At 38.9% G+C, this 25,852-nt stretch overlaps 1 protein-coding gene across 1 annotated transcript in view; it reads left to right on the forward strand.

Annotated features, from left to right (window-relative positions):
* Nucleotides 1-17,627, forward strand: part of VWDE (von Willebrand factor D and EGF domains) — a gene marked incomplete at its 3' end in the record, with an annotated part of 39,933 nt that extends 22,306 nt beyond the window's left edge. The window contains exons 13-30 of the mRNA XM_081996503.1: nucleotides 97-233; nucleotides 4,310-4,465; nucleotides 5,066-5,170; nucleotides 5,541-5,655; nucleotides 7,508-7,758; nucleotides 7,877-8,096; nucleotides 8,656-8,793; nucleotides 9,392-9,454; nucleotides 10,997-11,674; nucleotides 12,010-12,105; nucleotides 12,222-12,317; nucleotides 12,842-12,937; nucleotides 14,256-14,351; nucleotides 14,672-14,767; nucleotides 15,268-15,363; nucleotides 15,464-15,559; nucleotides 16,809-16,904; nucleotides 17,467-17,627. Of these exons, the coding sequence (XP_081852629.1) occupies nucleotides 97-233; nucleotides 4,310-4,465; nucleotides 5,066-5,170; nucleotides 5,541-5,655; nucleotides 7,508-7,758; nucleotides 7,877-8,096; nucleotides 8,656-8,793; nucleotides 9,392-9,454; nucleotides 10,997-11,674; nucleotides 12,010-12,105; nucleotides 12,222-12,317; nucleotides 12,842-12,937; nucleotides 14,256-14,351; nucleotides 14,672-14,767; nucleotides 15,268-15,363; nucleotides 15,464-15,559; nucleotides 16,809-16,904; nucleotides 17,467-17,627 (2,792 nt within the window). The remainder of the gene's footprint in view (nucleotides 1-96; nucleotides 234-4,309; nucleotides 4,466-5,065; nucleotides 5,171-5,540; nucleotides 5,656-7,507; nucleotides 7,759-7,876; nucleotides 8,097-8,655; nucleotides 8,794-9,391; nucleotides 9,455-10,996; nucleotides 11,675-12,009; nucleotides 12,106-12,221; nucleotides 12,318-12,841; nucleotides 12,938-14,255; nucleotides 14,352-14,671; nucleotides 14,768-15,267; nucleotides 15,364-15,463; nucleotides 15,560-16,808; nucleotides 16,905-17,466) is intronic.
* Between the last annotated feature and the right edge of the window lie 8,225 nt (nucleotides 17,628-25,852).

Raw genomic sequence — 25,852 nt, forward strand, 5'->3', positions numbered from 1 at the left:
TTCTTAGTTGGATAGAGAAATAAACATATTGCTTAATGTGAATGCATATAAATCAGTTAATATACTGACAATCATTGTCTAATGTCTACTTTGAAGACGAGGCTCCAGAAATTACAGAGCTGGAGAATGCTGGGCTGTGTGATATTCGACAGTATGACTGCACGTCAGTAAGAGCTTTTGGACATGGCTTCAGGGACTCATTGAATCTGAAATGTGAAATTATTAAATTACAGGTAGGTCTCCCTGAATAGTAACAATTACATTTTAAACTTCACAGAGAATGAGGGGAAACATGTCTAATGTATTATTCATTGATGTGGGTACAACCCAATGCCTTAGTAGAAACTAAAAGCAAAGGCACTCAGCACTTTGCAGCAGACACTCAAGTCTTTGCAAGATTGCTATTTCCTCCATGATAAGAGAAATACAAAACATAATGGGAATGAGCAGCAGCTGAGAGGGAGATAACAGCATAAGGCAGCTATCCATCAGAAAGGGGCAAGGGCAGCCCTATTAGGAACAACCAGTACATCATTGTTCCTCTTCTTTAAGTGCTTATGGAGAGGAATTGAAGTACCACTTCTTTGAAGGAGGACAGCAAGGTTAAAGGCATTACTAGATTTCTGTCTCAAACCTAATGCTTGAAATAGCCCTTTTATAAACATAATAAATCTGTTACAAAAAGAGAACGGCATTTTTGATCTGTTGTCCATTTCCCTGGGGTAGAATGCCCTAGCTATTTAATGATACATGTCAGCTCTATACCCCAGGTTTGAACAGGAGATGAAATATGTTGCACTGTAAACTAAGAGGAATCTGTATAGCAAGACTGTTGTAACGCAGACCTAGAATTTGCTCAAGGAAAATTTACAGGCAGTGTACAAGTGTTAGCCTGGAATAAACAATCTGCAATTAAAAGTTTTTATGTCATGTTGGACATGAGAATAAAAAAAGCTTCAAAGTTAAATTGGGTTTCACTGATGTGATGGAGGGGAGGGGTGGCAAAAGGGGAACGATTCAATGGGAAACTTCTGTTCTGAGACAAAATAGTTTTCCTTAGCTAGTTACAGCAGATGCTAAAATTATTTTGATTAATTAAGCAATGCTAGCTATGGATTTTTCCTAAAACGAAACATGTATCCACTCATCCACTCGGGACCAACCTGATCTCCTCCTATGACCAGGTGACCCACCTAGTGGATGAGGGAAAGACTGTGGACGTTGGCAGACACTGTCTGCCACAGCATTATCCTGGAGAAACTGGCAGCTCATGGCTTAGACAGGTTTACTCTTCGCTGCATAAAAAACTGGCTGGATGGCCAAGCCCAGAGAGTTGTGGTGAATGGAGTTAAATCCAGCTGGCGGCTGGTCACGAGTGGTGTTCCCCAGGGCTCAGTTTTGAGGCTGGTCTTGTTCAATATCTTTATAGATGATCTGGATGAGGGGATCGAGTGCTCCCTCAGTAAGTTTGCAGATGACACCAAGTTGGGTGGGAGTGTTGATCTGCTGGAGGGCAGGAAGGCTCTGCAGAGGGATCTGGACAGCCTGGATCAATGAGCTGAGGTCAACTGTATGAGGTTTAACAAGACCAAGTGCTGGGTCCTGCGCTTTGGTCACAACAACCCCATGCAATGCTACAGGCTTGGGGAGGAGTGGCTGGAGAACTGCCCAGCGGAAAGGGACCTGGGGTGCTGGTTGACAGCCGGCTGAACATGAGCCAGCAGTGTGCCCAGGTGGCCAAGGCGGCCAACAGAGTCCTGGCCTGTATCAGGAATAGTGTGGCCAGCAGGAGTAGGGAAGTGATTGTGCCCCTGTACTCGGCACTGGTGAGGCCGCACCTCAAATACTGTGTTCAGTTTTGGGCCCCTCACTACAAGAAGGATGTTGAGGTGCTGGAGCGTGTCCAGAGAAGGGCAACAAAGCTGGTGAAGGGTCTGGAGCACAAGTCTTATGACGAGCAGCTGAGGGAACTGTGGTTCTTCAGTCTGGAGAAGAGGAGGCTGAGGGGAGACCTTACCGCTCTCTACAACTACCTGAAAGGGGGTTGTAGCGAGGTGGGTGTTCGTCTCTTCTCCCAACTAACTAGTGATAGGACGAGAGGAAATGGCCTCAGGTTGCACCAGGGGAGGTTTAGATTGGATATTAGGAAAAATTTCTTTACTGAGAGAGTGGTCAGGCATTGGAACAGGCTGCCCAGGGAGGTGGTGGAGTCACCATCACTGGAGGTGTTAAAAAATGTGTAGACATGGTTTAATGGGCATGGTGGTGTTGGGTTAATGGTTGGACTTGATCTTAAAGGTCTTTTCCAACCTTAATGATTCTGTGATCTGCAAGTTGGCTTGAAACTAGAGAGTTGAGAGTAAGTAGGAAGTTTACACTGCATTAGGTTAAAAGTCTTTTAGATCAAGCTCACAGCAAAACAATCATTGGGAATTTACTTGTCACAGTTTGAAATGTCTCAGTTTTAACTCATGGCAAGATATTCTGATATAACACTCTTTGTGGTAGTGTATTTGGCTCCTAACTACAAAAAATTTTCTATTTGTTAGAAAGTGAACACCACTGCTGTTACCTGCAGTTGAGGAAGAAGCTAAGAATTCTTTCCTTGGAAGTACAAAAGAAAGGCTATTGGGGTTTTTTGTTTTTGTTTTTTTAATTTTCAGGCCGTAGTAGTATTAACTTTATGCAAATGTCAATAGACTTGCAATAATATAGAACTCCACTTATTTTGACATTAAACTTAAATGATAAAAATTTCATAGAAGAGGCATGTTGGCAGAACTTAGAGATAATACATGCTGAATTTCATATTTTTTATTTCATAAATTCATATTTTCACTTTTGAAAGATTAAATCACATTCATTGTCCATGGTCTGTCGTACCATGTTAGGAAGGACATAGGTCTTGTGCATGATGCTAGACAAGGTGCTTCAGAGACTTCTGTATCGAAGTCCCTCACAGATGCAGGACTACTGCATATCTCTTAATAGAGGTTTGAGTAGGACATGGCCAAGGAACCTATGACTACACAGATCCAGAATTTACTTAGATTTTTGTAAAGGATGAGAGTATGTTTAACCTTCCCAAAAAGAAAATACAGTTTTAGTTCCTTCTGATTTACGTTGAACTGTAGAAGTAAGTTTTTCTATAAACTTAATGAGCTAGAATGCTAGTAAATCTGAAGCTTTTTTAATGGGTTTTTGAAAGATGAATATGTTTCTGAGGAAACTATCTGAACTTGCCTCCAGCTAATAACAAAAGGTTTCTGGAGAAAAAGACTGCATTGCATTTCAAAGGTTATGGTACTAAATGCTCTAAAAGTGACATATTTAGGAATATTTAGCTATTACATTTTTACTCACCCTTGCTGTCAATTCCTTAACTGAGTGTAGGATGAAATAAAACCAAAATGGTTTTTTGGAACAAAAATAGCTCATTCGTCTTTTCAGCAAAAAGTTCTTATTTTTCTGTTTGTTAAAAAAAAAAAAAGCAAAAAAAAAAAAAGCAAGACCTTATCAGCAGATGATGCCCCGTGTCAGGGTTGGGATTGAATAAATGTCTCAATTGACTTCAGTAACTGAAAAAATGTGCCAGCTCAGTAAATTCTAGTCAAGCTCAAAATTATTTTGATCTTGCCGTTTTCATGTTTCTTACTTTGTCTGGATTCTTACTTCCATCTAACATTATTTTCACTATGCTTATCCCTGCTTCCACATCAGTACTTCAGTCAAATTGTATTATCATCCCTATTCTTGTTATCCTGAACTCTCAAGATAGATCCTTGGATGACTTATCCTCACTGTAGTTTTGAAGAAAAGTCTACAGGGTTAATGGTGTAATCTACTGGCTTGTGAAAGCGTTTAATGGCTAACTGACATTATCCTGCAGCACCCAGAATGATACCCGAGCCCTGCCAAAAATGTCATCTGTTCCTTCGACAAAAGCTTGTCCTCTCCTGGGAGCAGGGATGGAGCGGAATAGAGGCACCGATACATCAGATCAGTGCTGTTAGAGGATCACCCACTGCTTAAATCTTCCATTACTCTCCAGCTGGAAGAACTGTTCATCCTTGGCAATGCAGTGCCGAAGTGCCATGGGGCAGGAAAGACTTCTCCGCCTTTTCTTTCACAGTAAAAGGCTTAGGTAGAAATCTATGTGTGCAAATAATGGCATTGAATATTTGCCGCTACATTCTAGTCCAGAGACATTAGATATGTTCAAACACTGTGCAACACATGTTTTTTTCTCTGATAAAAATATTTTCATAATGCAATGACTGAAAAACAGATTCTCTGTCTTAACATTTAGTATAGCGATAGCCAGTGGATTCCTGGAGAATCTCTAACTATGCCAGCTGCCTTCCAAAATGCCAGGACTGTCGACTGCCAGTTACCAAATGATGGCCAGCAGTCTGATGTCATGGATCTGGTTGATGATAAACCCATCGCGAGATGGCAAATAAAGGTACCTGCAGAAATTTCAAGTACTCACTTACAGATACTCCTATTAAGAAGAAAATATATTACATAGATATTAACTTTTTTTAATGATACTAAGGGTGGAACTCAGCTTGCTTAACTTGGGGTCTCAGTTTCTTTGCCTAAGCTTAAATATTGAGTGCCATTTGAGAGTGCTTTCCTGCAAGGAGACTGGTAGATATGACATAGGACCTCCAGAAATGCACATTCTTCAAGAGTAGAAGTTAAAGGCCAGGTAGTTACCCAAGAGTATTTCAAATGACAGTAGACACGTTTATGGGAAAATTGAGTTGAGCCCAGTCTAAACACATGAATAGGTATCTGAGATGTCGTACAAATTGAGTCAGTGAGGTCAACAGAGCCTAGACACTATTCAATTTACCCTAAAGTAGATGCCTGCATGTGGTTAGTCAAGTATCTGCCTAGACTTATTGGCAAGATTGATTAGATTTCTGCTGTCTATTATGAGAGTTTAAACAGCTAAAAGTAGGTGTCTATCAATGAGTTGAGTGTCATACTAGCAGTCCATGCTGGTGGTATGTTGATATCTGTATGCGTTAATGCATTTTTACTATACATCTTACAGATTTCTAACGATGGATTCACTTATAGCAACTCTAAACCAATGATATTATATGATGGAGCCTGTCAAACATGTGAACCACAGGAATCTGGGTTATGTATGTTAAAGGTATATATTTCATTACTTTCTATGTTTATTATGAAAATATGCATCTTTTCAGGCAGAAAAAGAATCTAGAAAAATGAGCAGAACATCCCCTGTTCTTGTTTCCAACGGGGATTTTCCATGCACAGAAATGATAAGCACAGAAAGAGAAGCTGGGATAAAGCAATTTTGAAGAAAAAATCAAAACAAAAGCACTCCATATAATTACCAAATAAAACCAAACATGGTGTCAGTTGGTAAGGTTTAAAAACAACCTTAGTTGCTTCATGGAAGTGCAGGATAGATAAGATTTTATTTGACGCTTTACAAATTCATCCAGATTTAGTGTTTGATAACGAAAAATTAATAAATCACATTGTCATTTCTCTAAAAGGAGAAAACATGCAACATAGATGGACTCTGCTACGGTGAAGGTGACACAAATCCAACCAGCCCTTGCTTACTCTGCAGACCTGACATATCAAAGTTGACATGGTCAGTTGTTGAAAGTAAGTTATAAAGAGGGTTTTTTTAATAGCAAGAAGTTTACATTTTTAAAAATGTATGGAAATAGTGAAGTTTTAAGTTTAACTAGTTAAGTGTTTCATTTAAAGCTCAGCACCCACTACTTCAGCTTGTAATTTGATCTTGGTTTTCGTCTGATACTTCTCCTGATTTCTGAAAATGGTATTTTGTTTTCCAGACCATATATGTAAAAGTCAGGCTTCTCTCAGCCCTGTAGCCATCACAGATAACTAATGAAAATTAACAACTCTCAGCCTAATTAGCACTTTGTGATCTTTTGATATTTGGCACAGCTACATCCACAAATGTTTGTCTTCAACGTTTAGGAATAAAATATATTTTCCTTCAAATGATTCAGATTCTAAACAAGAGGAGAACACAAGAAACAATTAATGGCATGTCATATTTATTAACCACTTAATATTTGGACATAATTCACATTGATGGCATAGATACATGGCACAAACAAATACTTGAAAGTGTATCCTCAGCTGTCATACTTCAGTCCAGTTAGAAACCACCCTATGAAAAGAAGACCCCAATTTATATTCTTCATTTTCCTTCTCCATAGTACAAAGTTCTAGCCTAGAAGTTTTAGCTTTCTTGGCCTTTGGATATACAAATCTTACTGATCCCTTCACTAAATGGGATGTCTTTTGGGGTTTTACTGGTAGCCAGCCAGCTTGCCCCATCAACCCAAGTCCATAACGTCTCAAATACAGGAGTTCTATCAGTGTTTTCATGGGTAAATGTGCTAGCAAGACTCTGCCTGGATTGGGAAGAGTCCTGTATGAGTGGGATTCCTGGTGCCTGTCTTGCTGAATCTTTTCCTAGTTCAAACTTGTACTGAAAGCCACGGTAGCTATACCTGTTCTAAAAGGATGAAACATGAATGAAATGAAACTTATCTAGTGGTCAGGGAGTCAAGGGATATCCATATTACAGCCACGGACTGGAGTTCAATATTGCCAAAGTCAGAAATGGGAGAAGAATGTAGACCAGAACCAATTCCCCAAAACCAAGGAGCACCACCTCTTCTCCAGACTGGATGACATTAGGAACAGGGTGTCAGAATCTAACTGCTGGGACACTGATTACAGCTTCTTCTCCCTCCATGGTTTCTGCCACAGTGGGTGGGTTCCTGCTTGGAGTGATCACTTCACTGTAACCCAAATCTTAACAATCTTAATCACCTTCCTAGGTCCCAACTTCAAAACCTATGCCCTGCTCAGGGCTTTTGCTTCTCTTTTTCACAGAACTTGTCCTGGTGCTGGGTTTTGTTTGTTTTCACCTGTGTCTCTAGAAATCGAAATCAAGTTACTTGTGCCAATAGGTTACAGCTCAACAGTCCCAGCATCTAAATACCTTACCAGTTGTTGTGTGGTTGAAATCCTTCCAAGGAACGGTGTGTGAATGACTTATTCTATCATCTCATGCTCGATTTTGCCAAGATTGTCACTGCTGCCCATTCCCAAGTATCGCTTAACAATGGGTGTTCATGTCTTAAAGGAAACAGCAATCACCTCTGAGTTTTGTGGCTTCCTATACTTTCATCTGCAAACTGTCTCTGCATAGTTAAAATACAGTGTTTAAATTTGATAAATTCTGAGTTCTTTCTATGTATAGATGTGATGCATCTTTGCAAGCTCTTGTGTAGTATAAGTAGTTTCTTGGTTACGTTGTTACAGTGTGTTTTTCCTGTGCCATTCAAATGACATCAGAATTTAAGAGAAATGATTTCAAGTGACTTCCTTAATAGAAAGATATGCTCCTTTTTAATTTTTATACGTATATTGTAACTTTTACTTAAAAGAGGAAATGTCTCCTTTGTTACAGACAACCACCCTCCAGTGCTTGAAACTTTTCAAGGTATGCTACAGACTTTTTATGGAGAAGATTTAGTGTATCAGTTTTTGGCTTCAGATCCAGAGGGCTCTGCTATTCATTTCACTTTGGATTCTGGTCCAGAAGGTGCCAGTCTTTCCCCATCAGGTCTACTTTTGTGGAAAGCTGCGTCAATGAATCCCCATAAATTAACATTTTCTTTGACAGATGACTGCAATGCAAAGACTAAGGTAGAAATAGAGGTAATGAATACTACAGTAAAATGACACATACTAGTAAAATATTTAAGATATCTAAGTACAAAACTCACTGTTACTTCATTTAAAAAAAGAAAACTGTCTTATTGGGCATGTCTTATAGGTCAGTGTAAAATCGTGTGATTGCCTAAATAATGGCTTATGTGTGACAAACATTAATTTCCCACCTGGAAGTGGAAGATATCTTTGTGTGTGTGTGGCTGGATTTGAAGGTGATCTCTGTCAAGTGAATACTGATGACTGTAAACTTAACCAGTGTGGTACTGGCAGATGTGTGGATGGAATAAACAGCTATTACTGTGAATGTCCACCTGAACTTCAAGGTAAATTGCTACTTTATTTACACACATTTATCACATTTAGTGATAAAAAGGAGCTTCTAATTTTATGTCTACAATTTTTTTTTTTTTTAATTTTTGTCTGTAAATAGCTTACTGTTAGAGTATGAAGAAATTTTATGGTCTCATGATAAGGTTGGATCATATACATCAAGATTTTTCTGCATGAATACAATGGTGGTTTATATTACGAGAGCAAATTTCCATTGTTTTCCTCTGCAGAGGTAAACTCAGCAACATGCTGAAACCCAGGAGTGATGAGTTTAATTACAGTGTGATTCCTCCAATACCTGCAGATAAACATGTAGCCCCCACAGCCCAACTTTTCCATATTCCACAATAAGCAAGATACTTGAGATAAGATGTAAAAATGTGAATCGCAAACTTTGTCAGCTGTGCTTATTAGATGTGCTGAAATACTTTGTTGCACTTGATAGATGCCCTTTTTGTATTTCAGCATCTGCATACATTCTACTTTTAGAAATACACTGTCAAAGTCTAGTTACACAATATTATTAAAAAAAAAATCTGTATTTCAATGCAGGTAAAAATTGTCAAGATGATGTAGATGAATGTGTATCCAGTCCTTGCTTCCCTGGAGTATTTTGCTTCAATACTTTTGGTTCTTACCATTGTGGTCCATGCCCAAATAATCTGCAAGGAGATGGGAAGTCGTGTTACGGTAAAATTACTTGTTTTTCAGAAGAATGCTACTATCTTATTGTCATTCAGGTAAAATATCTTTGGTTGTTCTTCAAGTTTCTAACAGGAACTTAGGACTCTTTCCAGTAGTCGGCAAAACAGGACTGTGTCTCTTACTGTTGATGGCTGGGACGGAATCTCAGTTGGTGACAACATCAGATTGCACTAGGTCACATAGTTGTAAAACACTTTTCAGGTGACTAGAAAAAATAGATAGAAATACCCCAAGTCTTTTATATCAGAGTAGAATACAATGAAATGTATTTCCTTCTGCATTATTTTCATAATCTGAGCAGTTATTGACAAAGTATTTTTCTACTAAATTTCTTAACATAAAACTATTTACCCAAATCAAGGCACTTGCCAGGTAAGATGCCCAAACATTTATTTACAATGCAATTACTGAGTAACTTGTATTTTTAAAATACTCTACTGAAAACTTTCAAGAAACAATTTTTACTCTTTATCTGCTTTCTTAATTTTGAGTTATTTTTATGTGCTAAAACTTTAACTGTGTAATTTATTTGCAGTTGAAACAAAAGTAACTACTAATGGGCCTTCACATCTTTTGTTTTTAGAAAGCTTTGAAGACACTAATGTTGAAAGAAAGGATTCCACAGGAGAAGTTGGAGGGACTAAAGGTGATTTTTTCATGAAGAAGATGGAATTTCTGATTCACATACTGTTAAGAATATAGCTGGCAACTAAAGGTTCTAGTCAGGTTTATGTTATTCACTTTAACTTTTCAGTTTGACTCCATTTAATTCATTACTGGGGTTGTATTCTGATCTGAAAAGTGAGACTGAAATGTCAGTATCAACAAATCCCTTAGGTCAATCAAGTCACTTTATTGACAGTGTGATGTATGACATTCTTACCGTTGCCTTTTGTTTTTGTGACTAACCACTGACATAAAATAGGTAACATGGGGATAGGGACATCTGTTATATGAGATAAGCAAAAGTTTATGGCATTATGTTGAATGCCATTTCCCTACTTCAGCTCAAAGGAAAGGTGAAGGATGTGGCAAGTGAATGTCTTAATTCCAAAACTCCGTAAACACTGTTGCTGGCATTTCCAGCTCCGTGCCTGCTGGGGCTTTCTTTGCAGGAAATTCATGTGTGTCTTTTCCCTTTATCTCTGAATTGTTAGTGGGGGAGGAGGAGAACTCTCTCACTCCGCTGCCAGTGCTGGATAATTCTTCATCAGCTGTGAAGTGGTTTGCTTTTCAGCAGTGGGAGGCTGTACTCTGTAATAAGATTCAGAAAAGTGCAACCTTTTGTAGACTGTTTTCTAGTACCATTCTAAATGGGGTTAGGGACAGAGCTTAAACTGGATAATCTCCTCCAGTTGCATTCCTCCTCTGCCCCATACTGCTAAAAGCCCCCATACGGCGTTCTGCCATTCTGGGATTACATTGCCATGCTCCGTCCCACAACGCACCAGACCACCCGCTTTTCCTGGGCGGAATATGAAGACCTTTTCGTTCACTTTGCACTCCTTTCAACAAGGAGGCTGAGTCAGTCTCTGCTGTTTATAAAACACATGAAACATCCTACTAATAAAACCTATGCAGAAACTTGAAGAAAATTGATAAAAAAGTTTGGAGAGTAAAACATGGTAATACTTTTGCTACAAGGTGGTGGATTATTCACCTAAAATACTGTCCAGGGTGTATCAGTAAGTATGAGCATGCACGTACTTGTGATTAAATATTTGCTTCTGGACTCTAGGCTTATCACTAGCACTTAAGACACACTGGTGAACCATAAGCAGTATCTTTTCTTTAACCTCTCTTTCAGTTGTCTAGTTGGAAGCAGTATATGGAGCTGGTAATTTGCTCTGACAGTAAAGCTGTTTATTGATCCTTTATGGGAAAGTCTCTGCTGTCTGCCTTGAATATATGGTGCTTTCTCCTTATCTTCCAGCCATGAAAAGGCCATTGTGAGGGTGGGAAATGATGTAGGCAGAATACCTTGGTCTTCTCCAGTTCTGCCAGTTAGGAGTTCGGTTCTACTGGGTGTGTGTATTCCAGTGTAGCACATGGAGAGACTTGCTGAAGCACAGCATGAATGGGCTGTATATTTTTCTGTTCAGAAGACATTACCCACCCTCAGCAGGAAAAAAAATGTTCCATAATATTCCTGTACTTTTTTCTCCCCTTTCTTTCTAACATGCTGTAGGTTTTCAGCAATCCTTTGAGAAGGTTTTAAGCATCTCCAGCTATATTCCCAGTTCTACAGATGCCCCCAAGAGATTTAGTTCTACGGAAATGGTCGGTAGCAGCACTCCACCAGCCTCCACAGTAAAAAGGATCACCTCTTGGAAGTCACTTAATTCTCAGAGAAGTGTGTCTGTACAACCTGCTTTTACTGGAAACGTTGCTCATGCTCTTAGCACCATCAGTGATCACCTTGCTAACATGGAAGAGAGTTTTTCAGTACATGCTGTGATGACTGCATCTTCAAGGACCCATGCTATATCACCTGAGAAGAAAACAAGGGCACAAGCTGAGGCCTATGGCTATTTTGAGACCAGCAGGAAGACTTCTTCTAGCAGCAGAACAAATATAAGCAAAGGTGTGTCTTTACCAAGCAAAGTATTCAAAGATGGAAATACTCACAGAGTTCAGCACCTGTTAGCCAAGCATAAAGCGAGTCCTTTACCTTTTGTCCTTCTTGAAGTCACACTCCCACTAAAAATGCTTCCTGAAGAATTGGGTGAAATAGTGATTCCTAAAGGAGCAACCTGTACCGATTTACCCTGTTTTCCTGGTGTACCTTGTGAGCCAAGTCAGGACGGAAGCATCAAGTGCGGTCGTTGTCCTTATGGTTATTATGGAGATGGCTTCACTTGCAGAGGTATTACAAATAACTGCACTAAATGCTTTGCGGAAAAGAATCTTGTGACATCGTTATAACTTGAAAGTACATTGTTACTGTGTGATCAGTGAAGTGCATAGAGTATTGAATTTTCTCATTTTCATTATTAAGATCAACATAGCCTACAGGCTTTTAGTTGTATGGATGCACTTAAAAATATTTTTCTGATGTGTCTCAGGCTCCCCGCTTACGGGCAGGGGCGTGATGGATTCTATGTATGTGACCTGTTCATTATGTTAGGCACAACACAGTTGTGCTGAAATGCCACTTTCATTTTGCTTATTCCTTTCTTTGTTTTCTTCGTTGCCTTTCAGCAAGATGTAGACAAACATGTGGCAAGAACATGGAGTGCGTGGCACCCAATGTTTGCAAATGCAAGCCTGGTTATGCTGGTTATAACTGTCAGGCTGGTGAGTATGGCATTTTGATTTAGCCTGTGGTAACTCCTATCCACAAACCAATGATTTGAAGATTGTTCAATCAAATCAAATCAGTCAAATCAATGATTGTTGATTTTTTTGCACAGCTCTATGCAGACCTGATTGCAAAAACCATGGGAAGTGCATTAAGCCCAATGTCTGTGAATGTCTACCAGGATACAGTGGCTCCACTTGTGAGGAAGGTAAATAGAGTATTTCTCGGTTTTGAATCCATAAATACCCAAAAGACGCTGTAAATAACTTCCATGACTTCATTCCGACAACAGAGGTGTGTTTATTTTACTTTTACTTTATCAGAACTCTTTGAGTAACATATTGGTATATACCCTACTTTTTTTTACATACACTGTAAATGTTACTTGTGATAGGATATTCCTAAATTCAGCTTTCACAGTAAGTAGGGAGTTCACCAGTGAATGTAGATGCCTCTAAGCTAAACACCCCAGAAGAGTGGGAAGTCCTGTCTGGAAATTGTCTCAGATTTCTTTTCTTCAGGGTGACCACCACTGTTGGGACTCTGTATTCTGCTGGAATTAAGTTGTTCTTGTTACTTATTCTTGTCAAAAGGCATTGCATATGTCTCCTTATTTTATTTCCAGTTCTTTGCTCACTGTCATGTACTAACATTTCCCTTTTTCTAATGCATAACCAATCCCTGCATCTCTTTAGAGGTGATTTCTTGAACAACATAATTCTGTATCTGCAGCACATTGTAAACCATCCTGTCTAAATGGAGGCACGTGCTTGGCTAGAAATCTCTGCACCTGCCCATATGGCTTCGTGGGACCAAGATGTGATACAAGTAAGCAAAAAAGCTTAAGGGAAGAATACAGAACACTTCTTCCGTTCTTCAGGAGCGAGAAAGCAAATTATGGTTTAAATTTTTGGTGCACTCTGCCTAATGCTAGCAAATGACATAATACCTGTGCCTCTGAAGGCTCTCATACTTGGGCTTTTCAAACATTAGTTAGATTGTATTTACATGTAACTTTGAAAACATAACACACTATAAAAACTGCAAATAGTTTATTATTTATGATTCGTGAATGTGGAAACATTGAGCACATTGCATGTGAGATACTACCTTCAGAACAAACAGCTGTTTAATATGTCCTTACAGCTTTTTCACTTCCATCATCTTAAATTGGTTAGATGCTGGGGTACATTCAGAAGTTGGTATCAGTGAATGGCGGGTCAGAAAAATTTGATACAGGAAAACTGGATTCAAAACCACAGTATGGGAGCTCTTCTTTTTTCCTTTACCTGGCACGAAAATTTGAAAATTTGCTGTGATGATAGCTGAAAGATTGGAATTAGTTAGTCTCACATAAATAGTCTTTTACATATTGAATTCTGCATGTTGCAATTTGGCAACTCCAAATTTTGTGTAGATTTCATATTGGTAGTTTTTATCATTCAGAGAGTCCAAATTTAGACATGCTGTTTATATACCATTCACCTGAATGTGCCACTGCGTTATTGACCCTGAATTGAGAAAGCCCTTTGTTCGTCTCCTCCTCAAATACCAGGACTCTTAATTCTCAGTTTTTCTTGTTCTATTTTTAATTGTGACACAAAAAAAAATTGTTGAGCAATGCTAAAGAGAATGAAATGTTGTCCTGAAAAAGTGATTCATGGTTTTCCACAGCCATGACATTTTAATGTCTTTGCTTGTTAGTCTCGTGTCACTCTACACATGCAGCTGCACTTGCTGAAGTGATAGAGGGTACTTGAGCGAACTTTCTTGGAGTCCATCAAATCCATCAAGTAACATGGTCCATTTGTCTCTTAGTATTGCATTTCCCTTGGTGTTTTGGTGTTTTTTTAGAATTTATTTTAAATTTTCTAGATTTTTAACACTGAATATAACCAGACCATGGATAATTACATGGAAAGACATTTTATTTACCTTTATAATGTGGTCCTAACTTTTTATGGCTTTAAGACTGGATTAACATATTCAGCAATTCCTCTTCAACTAGTAGAATTATATGTTCCTTAGAGTGTTAGAATATTTGGGAAAAAAATGAAAAATGAAACACGCATGGTTTGTAACATATCTCTTTCTCTCTTTCCTCCCCCTCCCACCCGGTCTGCACCCCCGCTTTCTTGGATGGTAGTGGTTTGCAACAGGCATTGTGAAAATGGTGGTGAATGTCTTACTCCAGACATCTGCCAGTGTAAACCCGGGTGGTACGGACCTACGTGCAGTACAGGTAACACTCCTGCAACTTCCATGTACCTGGGAGAGTGTCTGTAGGACCTCCCATAGTTTGAAATTTGGAACCACATGGGTCAAACAGCAGCTGCTTACTGCTGCAGAGCCCCCGCACTCCCTCTTGTCTCTGCATGTTACTTATGCTGCTGGCAGAAAAGTCTGGAAAGTCTAATCCTGATCCTAACATTTTCTGTAAAGATTGCATGTGAATGGTGTTATCTGCAGTTATCTTAGGTGTTTGATTCCTGTCCTTGCAATAGAAGCACTCATTTTATTTGGATGTCATGCTTCCCACTTTTCCTGACCCTGTTTTTGCAGCAATGTGTGACCCTGTGTGTCTCAATGGTGGTTCGTGTACTAAGCCAGATGTTTGCCTCTGTCCTCATGGATTCTTTGGTGCCCAGTGTCAGAATGGTAATTTTTTTAAAAAAATCTTTCCCCTCCCCTCTTAGCTGCCATTATGAGGAAATCTGTGAGAAAACATTGTTCTCTTAAGACGCAATATTTTACAATCAAGTCATATACCTGAAAAGGGGTGTAAAACAGATTATATTATTTTTTAGATTTTATGGCAGATTCAGAGAATGTCCAAGGAGAAGAGAGACTCAAAATTTGCCTTGTCTTCCACTTAACTTTTGAGCAGCTTTCCACCAGTTCCATTGTATATTATGTAGTCTGGTTACTCATATACACATACGGTTGCCAACCTTGACCCCATTTTAACTGACTTTGTCTTTACTGTTGACATAGGCACCAATCCACATTAGTATGACTTTTACAAGACAGGCCTGGTAGTCCTGAATATCTGTATAAGCTATGAGAATTTTAGCGTTGCACTTTTGTTTCTTAGAAGTATATCGCTAAGTCAAGCAAAATGCAAACTACAGCCTTTTCTTCCTGTTTATATCTTTTAGCTGTCTGCAGCCCACCTTGTAAGAACGGTGGTCATTGCATGAGAAATAATGTCTGTACTTGTCCTGATGGGTACACAGGCGGAAGATGTGAAAAAAGTAAGCCAGTGTTAAAATCCTTCCAGGATCCAAAAATAACCAATAAATTATTCTGTTAATCAGCTGAACGTATTAAACAGCAGATGTTTTTGATTTTAAGGTGTCTGTGAGCCAAGGTGCATGAATGGAGGAAGGTGCGTAGGGCCAAACGTTTGCTCTTGTCCTTCAGGATGGAGGGGAAAAAGATGTAACACTCGTAAGTATCTTGTAGTTAACAGGAGAAACATACCTTAAAAGTGACTAAAGGACAACTCTGTCCACACAAGTAATATGAAGCTAGTGCCAAAGAACTCAAGAATATACATACATTGAAAAAATAATGTTCTGTAACTTGGCAGCAAAATTTAGGGTGGAACTAATACCATGCAGTTCTTAGGCTAAATTATGAGACCAGAATATCTTCTAATTTCTTCTATAGCAAAAAATATTTTTTTCTTTTTTAATTCTTGCTAAATAAGAAACATCTGTATTTCTGCAAAAGCTGAGCTAATGAAGTGAAAGAATTTCAATTTGTGCTGAAGGACATAAAAGCAGAAAAAGAAGTACAGTGAAAGATTGGAAAACTGTGCTTTTCCCACTATGAACACGTAATAGGAAATGATTGGAATAGAAGATGCAATGGGCACAAACTCTTTAGGAAAGGTAGCAATAGGACTGTGATGGTAGCGCAGCTGTGGGTCACATTGTATTTTAATGCAGATACTGATGATGCGTGGATAAAACCACAGTCTGTGTGAAAATCCACATGAGGATGAGTGGTAGAAATCCAATAGATAAGGTATTAGTGTCTGTCATAGTACCCAACCGAGGCTCAGATATTGATATGGCCAATGAGCTCTCCAATGGCATAGAGGAAAAACAATTTTCCCTGTATTACTCTCTGTAATTATTGGAAAGTTTTATTGAAAAAAGTATTACCCATATTGACAGGGGTGAGATCTCGGACACTGTGGAAGAGAGATTTGATTATCAAATAGTCCATTAACCAATTAGAAATAATAGTGGTTTAGATTATGGCTTAACAAGCAGGGACAAATGTGCAGAAAAATGGGTCATAGAAAATGACTTCGGATAAATGTTCCTGAGTTGATTCACTGGGTGTTACGTTGCATGACAGACAAAAGATCTCTCACTAAGGTGTGGGTTTTAGAAAGGTAAATTTGGAAAAAACAAAGCTGTTTAGTGGTGCTGACTTAATTCAGTATTTCAGGCTTTTGTAGCAACCTGTGATGCATCAGAACATCTCAATGTGTGCTTTGGCTGTAGGGCTTTTTTTCTAGTTGCCTGTCTTCTTTAATATCGTGTTGATCTTAGATTTTCAGTGAAGATGATGTGACTCGCGTGTGTGGAAAGCACTCAACCTCTTGTGGGCATCCTGAAATGTAAATAATAAGTAAAAGTAATCACTTAGGATATAACCAAACTTTGTGATGATGTTTGTGCAGCAGTCTGTCTTCAGGAATGTAGGAACGGTGGGGAGTGTATCGGACCGAGTACGTGTCAATGTCCTCCACAGTGGGAAGGAATCCAGTGTCAAACACGTAAGAATGATGTAACATGAAACCTCTTGCTTCAGCACAATTAAGAATGCTTCAGCCATACGTAGTGCCTAGAAGTCCTATACCTTGGTTGTATTTTAGCCCAAATCTGTGTCAAAGGCAGGATAAAGAGTAGAGATTCCTCTGCCCGTTCTGAACCCGTCCAGAATATGATGGTAGTTTGGGACCGTGGCAGTATGCCGTGGCTTGCTGTAACACTGTACATTGCTGCAACAGCCCTGAGAGGCCATTGCAATAGCTTGAAATAGTAAGATGTGTTAAAAAACATTTCACTTGTGTCCCTCACTCAGCCTCATTCATGCCCTCAGCATGCTCCCATATTAAATTTGCATTGAAGCATAACGGGAATGGGATAGGCATAAGAACGTTGTTGGCTCCACATGCCTGAAGCCTCCTTACACTGAGGGGTGTTTCCCTGTAAAAATACCTACCAAGTTCTCAGATCCCATAAGCAAGCAGAATAAGTATATAGAGATAGTAGCCACTTTTCCTTCACCGAGTTGTTTTCATGAATAAAGCCACGTGTGTACCTCTCTTGTTTTAGCTGTGTGCAACCAGAAGTGTCTGTTTGGAGGGAAGTGTGTATTGCCTAATGTATGCTCTTGTCGTCCTGGTTATACTGGAGTCCTCTGTGGGAAGAAAATTCAGGTACATGTAGAGTCAAGACACCATCATGAATACAGCACTTTGGGAGTCATTATCTAGTCCAGCCTTGTCCGAAATACACCAAATGTGTTTGTCTGATTTCTTCCTTTCAGTCTGCAGTGAGAGAAAATTCCTAAAATTTCTAAGAGTTATTGCAGTAATTAATAGGCTCTAATACTTACAGAATTGTTCTCAATACCTAATGTAAATTTCCTTTGTTTCAAATTAAGCTGATTATCTCTTGTCATTCCCTAAGTGGCTGCAGCAGGAATTGGTAACTGTTCTCTTCATAACAACCACTATTATCTTTTCCAGCATCTGACCCCATTTTAGGGAAGAGTATCCCACTGCTGACTTTTTAAGCTTCATCAAGTCAAGCCCTGTTCTTTTTCAACTAACTAACTACAATGTCACTCATATCATCCCTGTTTTATAGAAGCATTCCTTATCCCCAAGTGTAACTTTGGAAATAGCTTTACTTTTTTGCATTATAGTGAATGACGACCTTTTCTCTGTTTGGTCACGTAATCTTCTGTTGTGTTCCTTTGCTTGAGTGGTGACAGTCACTCACTGAAGCAATATAATGAAACATTTAATTACAACTAAGTTTTTTGTGATGTCTGAAGTAGAAAGCATTCTGCTCTTCTTGCATCATCTGTGATGTTTCTCTTCTTTTAATTTCAACATATTTAGACACTTTTCTGGTGCCAGCAGAATTCCTTTGGTGGAGTTGGGACACAGCCTAGCTGATTTTAGCGCTGCATACCGGTGCTGTTCCTTTACATTCATCTTTAATTACATGCCACTGTTCACATCTGTACTGTGTTTTGTTTTAAAAACAATTTAGTTCTTTGGTCTCTTGCTGCAGCGAAACTAGCATATTCTATCCTTCCCATCTTTCCTTTCTTTTTAGTACTGTGCCACATTATGTCTTTTAATACAAAACCTATAATGTGGCTGCTAGATATGCAGGCATTTTAAGTGAGAAATGGGTAAAAACCAGGGAAGATGACAATGATTTAACTTTCATCCAGCCTCAGTTTCTCCCAGTTGAAACTACAGGGAATTCAGATCTTTTTTCTACTTTTTATCAAGCCCAATATACAATGCCAATACCATTTGTGGTTAGATAGCAGATAGGTGATGGGTCAAATATGTTTAAGATAGCATGCTAGAGATGGGTCAAATATATTTAAGAAATTGCAACAATTAATAAATGCTCATACACATTTTGATAATATAAAACCACACATCCTATGACGATAAGATTATAATGTTTGCAATATGGATTTCCAAAATGTGACCTAAAAACCAGAAATAATTTTGACTGAAATGTTTACATAAGTACATCCTGCAAAGCAATAGTATATTTTTAATCTAGAAAATAAATTGCTGATTAGCCAGGCAGTGCTGTGTCATACGCTGACCAAAATGGCACATTTTCTTAAATTAACAAGCTATATGCAGATTTAACTTCACGTTGTTACAAATCCAAGTACAAGGTCCAGGCAATCCCAAGCACAAACACAGGCTGGGCAGAGAATGGATTGAGAGCAGCCCTGCAGACAAGAACTTGGGGGTGTTGGTTGATGAGAAGCTCAACATGAGCTGGCAATGTGCGCTTGCAGCCCAGAAGGCCAGCCATATCCTGCAGCCGCATCCAAAGCAGCGTGGCCAGCAGGTCGAGGGAGGCAATTCTCTCTTTCCACTCTGCTCTGGTGAGACCCCACCTGGAGTCCTGCGTCCAGCTCTGGAGCCCTCAGCACAGGAAAGACATGGACCTGTTGGAGCAGGTCTAGAGGAGGGCCACAAAAATGATCAGAGGTATGGAACACCTCTCCTGTGAAAAAAAGCGCTGAGAGTTGGGGTTGTTCAGCCTGGAGAAGAACATTGCAGCCTTCCAGTACCTGAAGGGGGCCCACAAGAAAGCTGGAGAGGGACTTTTGAGCAGGGCATGTAGCGACAGTACAAGGGGCAATGGCTTTAAACTGAAAAAGGGTATATAAATCAGATGTAAGGAAGAAATTCTTTGCTATGAGGCTGGTGAAACACTGGTACAGGATGCCCAGAGACCTTGTGGCTGCCCCATCCCTGGAAGTGTTCAACACCAGCTTGGAAAGGGCTTATGAGCAACCTGGTCTAGTGGAAAGTGTCCCTGCCCATGGCAGGGGCGTAGGAACTAAATGATCTTTAAGGTCCCTTTCCAACCCAAACCATTCTGTGATACAATTCTATGATTCTGCGTATCAGGAAACCAGAGATACACTAAAATTGTTTCTTAAACTTTATCATAAAAATCAGCTGTGTCGTTAAAGTATCTTTTTACATTTATTTATTTTTCTCCCCAAGGTACAAAGGCATCATGGTTGAAGAAAAGAAGTGTATCAATTAAATTGCAATGCTGCATGGATGTATGAGACTTGAAAATAGCAAGAGGGTTGAAGGCAATTACAGAGTTTATTTAAATGAAAGGAATATCCAGAAGCATTATTTTAAAAGATTTGTATTAGTCAAGAATTTTGGTGAGTTTCAATACAACAATCATGTAGTCATTAAAACATATGTATATTTCTGTAATTTTTTTGCTACCTCATGCCCAAACCCCACAGCCTCTGATTCTTCACTGGGCTCACAGATTTGATGAATGATGCAAACGCAAAATTCTGCAGTTTGTTGGTGTAGTCAACCGGACTATGAGATTTCCTTTGCGGGAACAAGATTGCAATAGCTGCTAAGTGTCTCTGGGAAAGAAGGCAGCACTTCATCACTTGTGAATGGTACCTTCTGTTTTTAAACATTGTTTACATAACATATTTGGCTGTATACAGATGGTAAAGCAGAACTACTTTTTTTTCTGTCTTGTATCTGTGTCAGCCTGTTATGATGACTAGCCAGTAGTGAGGAAGCAAGGGGAACCTAAGACAAGCCTTGGCTACTAATAATGGAGGCAAGGCCACATGTCTTCTTAACAGTCAACTAGATGCAGAACAACTCTGGCTTATGCAAGCCTTTGTAGCCAGGAGCCAGACACTGACTCTTCCCCTCCCCGCCTTCTCTGTTGCTTACACTGATGCAGCTGAGTACCCAGCTGCTGAATTATTTCTGTGTCTGTAAGTCTCTTCCATGCCCCTGTTTTGAGTCGGCATTCAGCAATATGATGAAATTTTGTCCCTGCGTCTCTTGGAGAAATCTGACAATGCTTTTAGCCATGCTGAATCTTAAAATAGGAACTAAGAGGAGGAATTTGCTGTACATTATGCCATCCATATACATAAAATCAGAAAGTATTTGTAAAAACTTTATTGAGGATTTTTTCCCATTATCTATTGCTCCAATGAACTGTAGGCTCCTACCAGCTGCCAGATAATGTTTGAACAAATAAAGTTCCAGTTTTTCTGAAGTTTCCTACAGGGGACCACCATCTTCTTCCCCTAGAGCTGTAAAAGGCATTTCAGTTCCTGCCGCAACCAGCTGAGCTCTGATAATACATACAAACATGCCTTTAGCTAGGCCATTAAAGTTTACTGTTTTGGTTTGGGTTTTTTAAACCAAAAATAAATGTCATGAATGCCTGTTCTCCTGAGCAATATTCAATTTACATACACTAATTCTGAATGGGAAGAAAATGGAGTTTATTTCACCATTTACTGCCACTGTGGGATGCTAATTGCCAAAAGATCGCTGTTAGCAGTTCTGTGCCTAGATTTCTCCTCACCTTTTGATAGTGCTCTTAAGTCATTTTGCAAAGTAAGCTGGCATTTTGAGCACTCAGCATCATTCCAGAACGATACCTGATGGATTTCCAAGTGCCCAACTGGTGTATTTAAAAAATGTTTTCAATTTCCCACTTGCATTTTAGGTTTCAGTGTTTCCATAGTTTCTTTTAATCAAGCATCCAAGTGGCTGATAGTCTGATCTGCTGGGAACTGTTGTATTATTTAAAACCTACTCCACTTGAACTGTTTCCTTTCTCACATCTCACAATGATCTCTATGGACAATAGCTGACTAGATATTGGAACTGATGCCTCAGGATGATGCTTTGCATACATAAGGTTCTGAAAATGTTTTTAAAATGCAAACACACCAATATCGCATAATCTCATATTGTAATAAAATCCATTCCACATGAGAATTACAGAGGTGTGCCAAAGAGAGAGATAACATCTGCCAGGAACATAGTTAATAGTTCTTTGGTTAATGAGTTTGAGTGCAACCCTCCATTCACAAAACTGTATCAATATATATGCCTTTCTAGGATTTCAGGCTGAATAAAGGGGCTATTTTAATCCTAACTTTTAGTATTTTCAGTGTTTCTAAACACAGAAATCATTTCTTTTACATTTTCCAAATGGAAGATGTGCAAACAAAAGCACATCCAGAGTTTTGCTACAGTAGTTAAAAATGCTTAGTGCTAACCTGTGCTATTTTCCAGCAAGCACATGAAGCAAAAAAATTACTAGAACATGCATAAAGACAGACAGCTACTTCAAAACTGCCCTATAATTATGTGATAAGTTGAAACTATTTTGTTACTTGCTCAGTTTAACAGGAGGCAGAAGCACATAGAGGGGGCTTGTGTACACAGGTTAACAAAATTGTTCTAAAATTGCATAATGCAATCTGAAATTAGGCCCGAAAGAGTTTGGGGATTTGGAACGGTGGAGAAGGGCTGCATACTGCAACAGTTGCCACAGTTCCAGTCTGATGGAAGGAAGGGCAACCAGTGCCAAACCAAAGATCTTACAGTGATTCTTAGCACATTAGACAGAATGCAGGTATCTTCAGTGAATTTTCTTCCATGATTTCTTTAACTACTAAACGGTGCTGGAAGGTACCTATTTACATCATCCATTTATTATCTGGTTGCATTAAAGCTGCTCTGCAGGCCAGCAGAAATTCTCCCAAGTGCTGGTTGACTTTTGCCCATAATCTTGAAAAGATCTGAAATGCAGTATAATGAATGTTTTCTGAAGGAAAGACTCATATCACACAAGACACCACAGATTTTAGCAAGGACTCAGTTTCCTACATTTGTATCCATGTTCTCTGTAATTTAAAAAAAACCCAAACATTCAAAAAAGTGGCCCCATGTAAAAGGCTCTTTCTTTTTACAAAAGTTAATTATATATTCTCATAGCTGAGAATAGAAAGTGAATTAACACTTCCATCTACCAAAAGCAAACCCATGAAGAAGTATCAGTGCAAACCCTAAAGTAAATCAGTATAAAAGCTTAAGCTACTTGGCAGATTGGCTGTATCCACGCCATTCCCTGCCTGAATAGGAAAATCCAAAGTTTAAATTCTCAATAAAATGTAACACCTGGGTACATATACAAAAACCAAGCACAGAGGTTAGAAAGTGTTACTAATGACTAAAGATATTTATGCTGGCTTTCTTGTATAAAGGTATCACATGGCAATGTGAGGTCATTCTACTCAACTTCTACCCATAGCTCAGTTTAGCCAATAAAGGATATTTTACAGAAAAATCACATAGCTCCATTCTTGCTACAACCACTTACAGCAGAAGAGAAAATAGAAATGGTAAAATGTACATGTAAATAAATTAAAAAGAAGAAACACTTCTCACCTTTCCACGCATACTCTGAAAAGACAGAATATCGAAAACACAACCAGGGCATTACCCTGACAATTTTTCCAGTTTTTGGTGAAAATCGGAACATCTATATAAGGTGTTACGTTTAGCTCTAATAAATAAGGGAAGTAACCTGTTCTATATTATTTTTCTTGACCTTTGAGTTGCATGGATAACTAGCTTTTCACAGGAAGATACATTTAGCTCCAAAAATTACATGCTGTAACTAGTATGTTCAATCCTCCAGTGAGTGGGAAACAAACAAAAGACAAGGAATACTGACAGCTTCTAGTAAATACATGTGGAACTGTGGAAATGATAATATGGGGACCTGGACTGCCATTAATAATATGTTCTGAAGCTGTTCTAATTTAAAATAACTCCTAGAAAATTAACTTTTAAACTCACTTAAAATACTGTGGAGAATTAAATGGTATTTCTTAAAATCAAAACCAAAACCAAAACAACCCCAACGAAAAACCCTGGAACCAGTAGATGGTGCTACATTCAAGCAGTATTTCTAAACTATGCCATCACATTGTGTGTGCCATCAAATTACTGCTTGCTTACTTCCATCATTTCTAAACAGGGAACTATTTAAATTAGCATTTGTGCTGGCCTGCTCAGAAACACCAATTACAGGTCTCTCACTGACTGCTCCTGGTCTCATGCTCCTAATGATGCTAATAGCTCTTTTGGCTTCTAATCACCGTTATTGTCACTTCAAGTCAGTCTTCAGGAACAATACCAAGATACTACGCCTCTTTTCATTTACTGAAATCTTGGGTCTCAGGCAATTGTTTCCATTCACTTCCCTGCAACCAGTATGTAATCTAAGGTATTCAACTTAACTCCTGCATTTCTAAGTTATGTGATTACTGTAGTGAGCTGTGACACAGACACAGAATTTCATCATCATAAAGCTTACTCCAGCACTGTTGATGCAATAATCTTGTTCCATTCATGAAACCCACATTTTTCACCAGCATGTCTGAAATATCCAGTGTATCACAGCAAGAGCAGTACAAAAAACACACACTCCTCTTACTCTGTGCCCTCCCCTGGCAACAAAACCTGCACAACACACACCTGTAGCAGGTTTCATCTGAACCAAACACAACAGCTTGCAAAGCCAGGGCAGAGGAAGGCATCTCAACTACACAACACAGCAATTGCTCGTAACAGAAAACCAGAGTCTCATGAACTGTACCACTGTCTTTCATTTGCTCTCTGTGTGCTTGGGTTCTTTCTTTTAGAGAAGGTTGGTAACTGAGCAGACCCCACTTCTTTTGCTTCCTGTCAATGCTCAGTGGCTTGTAATCCCTGGAGAAACACATCAGTATAAATCACTCCACCTATGAAAGCCAGATGTTCTGGTAAAGGAGCTTATACACAGATACATGTTATTCCACCAAATGGCTTAAAATAATGCATAGGCGAATAGACTAAAGTAATGCGTAGTTAAAAATTCTCCCACCAAAAATTCCAGTTTCACCTAGAAGACAATGAAAATTAATCTGTCTCTCAAAAAAAACCTGATTTGGGCATCATTCAGAAAGTTAACTGATTCAACTTGCATGTTTTGGAAAAACTTTCCTCCGCTGTAGCCTTCAAGAAACAGCACAGATGAGACATGGAACAATGAACGTAGGAGTCTCCATTCTGCAGCCTGTTCAAAAGGCTGCAAAACCTAAATGGTGCCAAACTGGAATACGTCCAGAAGACAAGCCTCAGCACCCTCCACACAGGTGATTTGTACAGGCATGGCTTTTCCTCACTGCCAGTCTGTAGCCTCCCATTATATTGCTCCTGTAACAACACAGTCTTGAATAGGAATGAATCAGCAATGTTTGCATCTCCAGAAGGGAGATAAACACACTTCCCTATCTTACTGGGATAAGGAAGGAAATAATTGGAAGTTGAGAGATGATCAGATAGTATCATTGTAGAAGTAGTCAAGACAAGGACTTGTCCATGCTTTTAGAGTATCAGTATGGATTAAGCTTTTACAAAGTAACAGTGGAAATGTCTGAACAAGTACTGGGCGGAGGGGGGAGTTTAATACTGTTCAACTGATGAAGATCCAAATCTGACTGGGGGAGGGGGACAGGAAGCATGCATAAAGCGATAACCAGGATTTTAATAAGATGCTTTGCAGTTTGCTGATGTTCCAGAAAGATGCAAACTCTGCAAGCTGCCTCTTGCAACTGTGTAATCTTATTAAAGGTAAATTATACTTGAACTAACATCCACTTCTGATAATCTGAATTACGGACATTTTGTTTCATGTGATTTTTAAAAACACATGATTAATATAATGCAATATTTCCAGGCAAAGGGGAAAAAAAATCAAAAAGAGCATAGATCTATTCTGAAGTACTTTATTTGAAGAGTAAATTTTATTTCAAGGTCAGCTGTATCAACCAAGACTTCTCCTTACTAAGGAAAATGAAAACAGAAGAAAACATGTGCCATACACTACACACACTTGGATACTTTTAATAGCTTTGTTACAATCAGCAATACTTTTCTTTCATACAGAAAAGCATTTACTTAATATAATGAAGACAAAAAGCTATCTGAAATCAGTTAGTTACCATGTTTGTTTTAAGGTCTCACACTGCTGCAGAATTCATCTTTGTATGAAGAGTTACATGAAAATGCAGCTTATCTTTGTTGAAGTTGCT

Source organism: Phaethon aethereus (genome assembly GCF_964289735.1).
Source record: "Phaethon aethereus genome assembly, chromosome: 2".
NCBI classification, from domain to species: Eukaryota; Metazoa; Chordata; class Aves; order Phaethontiformes; family Phaethontidae; genus Phaethon; species Phaethon aethereus.